The sequence below is a fragment of the Myotis davidii genome, unplaced genomic scaffold (assembly GCF_000327345.1).
Source record: "Myotis davidii unplaced genomic scaffold, ASM32734v1 scaffold147, whole genome shotgun sequence".
NCBI classification, from domain to species: domain Eukaryota; kingdom Metazoa; phylum Chordata; class Mammalia; order Chiroptera; family Vespertilionidae; genus Myotis; species Myotis davidii.
In genome coordinates, this window is record NW_006383010.1 from 444,218 (window position 1) to 448,333 (window position 4,116).

The following is a 4,116-nucleotide window of genomic DNA, read 5'->3' on the forward strand; positions in this document are numbered from 1 at the left end:
ACGTTTTATTCTCTGCAGCATGTGGCATATATAATTCAAAAATGTTAAGTCGGCTGCTGTAAAATGCCCATGCTCAAGCCTGGAACTATGGTTTATGGTTTGTGCATTTTGGACAGCAATTTTGAATTCCTTTGTATAATACTCTTTTGTTTCTTTTTTTTTTTAAAAAAAGCAAAGATGCTCCAGTATCACTAACTACCAGTAAAACAAAGATGACCTTCCCAGCAAATGTCCAGACTAAAAAGGATGACAGAGAAAAAAATTCAAACGATATAATACACTCGAGCACTTTACACATCCTTTCCCCTGGCCCTGGCTGTGTTCATTGTCCATTCACCTCGCTTTGTCCCTCCAGCCCTGCGTGGGAGGCCCAGACGGAGACCTTCAGGGCAGCCACTGGTCAGGTTGGCAGACCGTGTCTCTCGCAGCCGCCACCACAGCAGCTGCGCCTTCCTCTGTAGGTGGTGAACGGAAGGCAACTCAGCAAAGGAACAAGCTGTCTGCTCCTACTGCCAAACCCTGAGACCAAAGAGCCCACACAAAAGACACACTAAAACTAAACGCAACTAAAATAATCAAATACATAACATAGGCACGAATGGAAACAACCAGCCTCAGTTTTGTTAGTAGCGACATGAACAGGTTGTGGCAAGACAATCATATGATGGGCTATTCTAAATACGTTAAAGATCCTGTTTCCATGAAAACTGCAGGGCATAGAGGAAGACTCACATGTACCACTAAGTGAAAGAGCTCTATATTCACATTCGGGGGAAAAAACTCTGAGAGAAAATACGAACAGAGGTTAATTGTGGTGGAATTGTAAGGTTCTTTCCTGTACTCTTCTCCATTTTCTATCTTATAAATGTTTTACAATGAGCATGTATTCTTGTTAAAAGCAGAGAAAATTTTTTAACTTTTTAATAAGAAAACATTCAATTGTCCCAGTTTTCCACTTTTAAGTTTGAATTACAACTTTAAAAACCTAAAGCATACAATTCTACATTAATGGCAATGAAGTCTTCAGCAAAGGTTTATGTAAAATACCAAACTTTTTTTTTAAAAAGTTCGAGTATCCATAATAATATTCACAATCGTTTAAATTCAACCAAAAAGAGAGTAACACAAATCAATTTCTTTAACACAAATCATTTTCTTTCCTAATCTACCCTTGACTTCTATCTCTAATGCTTTAGGATGAGCATTGTATTTTACTTGGTATTTTCATTATATTTCAAAGTGTGACTCTAACTAGTGTCACATGTAAGCTACCATGGTATTTCCTTTGTCTTTAGATGAGTGTATCTTTCCCTGGCTAGAATGTATTTGGTTTTTAAAGTGAATTCAGTGACTGTTTTAAGTACAACTAAACCATAACACCAAAAAGATATGAAATAATATATAGAGGAGGAATGATACCCAGAAATGAGAAGAAAACATTAATTTAAAAAAAAAAACCTCATTACTGAAAAATTACAAATGCACAAAAAGCAACAAAAGACTATACAAACAATTCTTGCTTTTAAAATAAAACGTTGTCCTATATGGCCCTGCAGCTGCTGCCTCGGTCATCCACCTCCCCATACAATCATCCACCCCAATATAAACAGCACTGATGTTTACAGCTGGACGGCATTGCCCTGGGTCCAAACCTACTGCATGCTTCCAGACAAATATAAATGATTCTATAATAAATGCGTTTTCAAATTATAATTTTTTTAAAGCATGCACAATTGATTGCATTTAATCCTCCTTTACTCAAATCCCAGTCCTCCCAAAAATCTATGAACAGATAAATAAAACAGGCTTGCCCTACCTTCTGTAATTAGAAAGGGTCCTAACTTACTTTGAAAAAACAATATTCCTCATGAGAAAACTTCTTATAAAGTGAAAATAATTCAAACCTTTATAACAAGCTGAATTCTATGTTTTAGTTCCCGCAAAGACAAATAGCAAGACCGGTAAAACTTACCAGGTTAGTTACACATGACTTTAGGCAGCTGTTTAAAACTGTACACTGACCCACAGAAATCCATAGGCAGCCAAGAGTCACGAAATTGACAAGTTTCAGGATAAGCCAGTAACTGTTCTTCATCACTTCACCAGTCCAGTGGCGGGACTTTAGATGCGCATTCCAATTTTCTCCATTTCGCTATGTGAATTCTTCGGGTTTCATCACTTCAGCTGAAGGAGAGGCTGGTGGACTTTTTTTTTTTTTAATAATATACTTACACCCTTTAGTTTAGACCTTTGAATCCTAGATAGCTTGTCATATGCCCATAACAGCTATTTCATCACTTAGCATTGTTTTACTCCCATAAAGAAAACCACCCACTGACTAAAGGTTAGGAGCGCGCTTCGCATGGCGAGCGAACGAAGTGGGAAGCAGGTGATGCATGCCCAGCCCCAAGCCCGGACGCTTCCCCGGATCACCCACCACTTCACCTTCCTGAGGCGGGTTCGGCTCCGCAGGAAACTGGGTTTTGACCACCTAGACGTTAGCCAACAGTAGCACTGTTATAATAAAATATTATAAGAAAAATAGAAGCGCCTAAGTCAAAGGCTGAGGCCGAGAGGAAAAACAGAACCCTTTGAAACCAAGAGCGTATCTTAAAATGAAAAAGCAAACAAAGATGAAATTAATAGACAAATACTCTGGGCATGAGGTAAAGGCACGGAGGTCTGGTAGAGTGCTTTCAGGAGTTCACTACATATTAACTAACATGCTGCCTTATCAGGTCTAGTGAGACCTGATAGGGAGCTGGAACTAGCCATCGCAGAGACCTAAGATATGCACAAGTGTAACTGTCTTCAAAAGGAAATATTGTAAAAATTTCAATCAGCCCAGCATCAAGATAAGTTAAGCTGAAGTTTAAACAAAGAATTTGAAATCTGCAAAGTACAGCAGTGAGTCATTCCGGGTAGCTACTTTTTAGACTGCTGAGGGTTAACTCTTTAAGGTCAGATGGTTTTGTGTTGCTGGTCTTTCTCTCATGACAATCTAAAGTATCAAATAAAGTTCCTTGTCTTCTTAAATAAAGGATAATAATATACTTAACCTTCCCTTTCAGAGAGGAAGGGAGAGGGAGAGAGAGATAGAAACATCAATGATGAGAGAGAATCATTGATCAGCTGCCTCCTGCACGCCCCACACTGGGGATCCGGCACACAACCTAACAAGTGAACTAACACACCCACACTCCCTATCTGGTCTCTCAATCCTACCACTGCTCAGAATTTAAGGCACCTCATTCCATAGGTGAAGACCGCACTGAGTCAACTTTGCTGGATTTCTCACTTTAACCTAGTGACTCACTTCCATTGAACTTCTGCCCAGAGTGTGGGGTTCCATAAACTTCTGCTAGACATCTCTCCAAGTTTCTATCTTTACAAATAATCTGTTCCTTGACACCTGGCTCCTGTGCCCTAGCTGGCGGCTGAATTTTTGCAGTCAGATCCACTAGTTTCCAAGGCGAATACTGGCACCCTGCTGGCACCCTCCGGTTTGCCCATAGTTTTAGGGTGACCTACCTCCATGCTTCCAGGCACCTTCTATACTCCTGTTCCTAACAAAAGCATTGCTTTCTATTTGTTAAATCTCCTAAATATTTGCATTTTGGAGCCTTTTAAATGTAATTGTAGATTAAAAGTCACTGTCTTCATGGAAGATATTTCTAGACATTGAGACCAGATACTGGATAACCATGTAAGCATTTGACACAAAGTTAGCTCTGAAGTGAAAAGTGCTTCAGTAATAAAGTTAAGAGGTTTTCAAACGCAAAGTCAGGCTCCTGAACCTTTCCCCTTTCTCCCAGCCCTCAGATATCAAGGAACCAGAGTCTACAGCAGAGTTTTCACTGTTCTCCTCCCTCAAGAGTGCCCCCAACCTTTGCTGTTCATGCAGTTTCTCCAGCCCCTGGGGCATTGAGGCCAAAGGACCACACTGCAGAGCACCACCAAAGACCTTGCAGATTGCCCCATACTCCACTGCCACCACTGCTTGGGCCAGAATTGCTGCTGTTTCAAACCCTTGCTCCAGGCATGAAATATATAGACACACAAAACAAAGCCATTGCCCAAGGACAGATAGTGGCCAGAGGACAGGGAAAGCATGAA

The 4,116-nt window shown here is 40.4% G+C and overlaps 1 protein-coding gene across 1 annotated transcript in view; it reads right to left on the reverse strand.

Moving 5' to 3' along the window:
• The window catches only part of ROS1 (ROS proto-oncogene 1, receptor tyrosine kinase), an 88,754-nt gene extending 86,317 nt beyond the window's left edge, over window positions 1–2,437 (reverse strand). The window contains exon 1 of the mRNA XM_006778496.2: window positions 1,973–2,437. Within this exon, the coding sequence (XP_006778559.1) occupies window positions 1,973–2,095 (123 nt within the window). The 5' untranslated portion in view covers window positions 2,096–2,437. The remainder of the gene's footprint in view (window positions 1–1,972) is intronic.
• Between the last annotated feature and the right edge of the window lie 1,679 nt (window positions 2,438–4,116).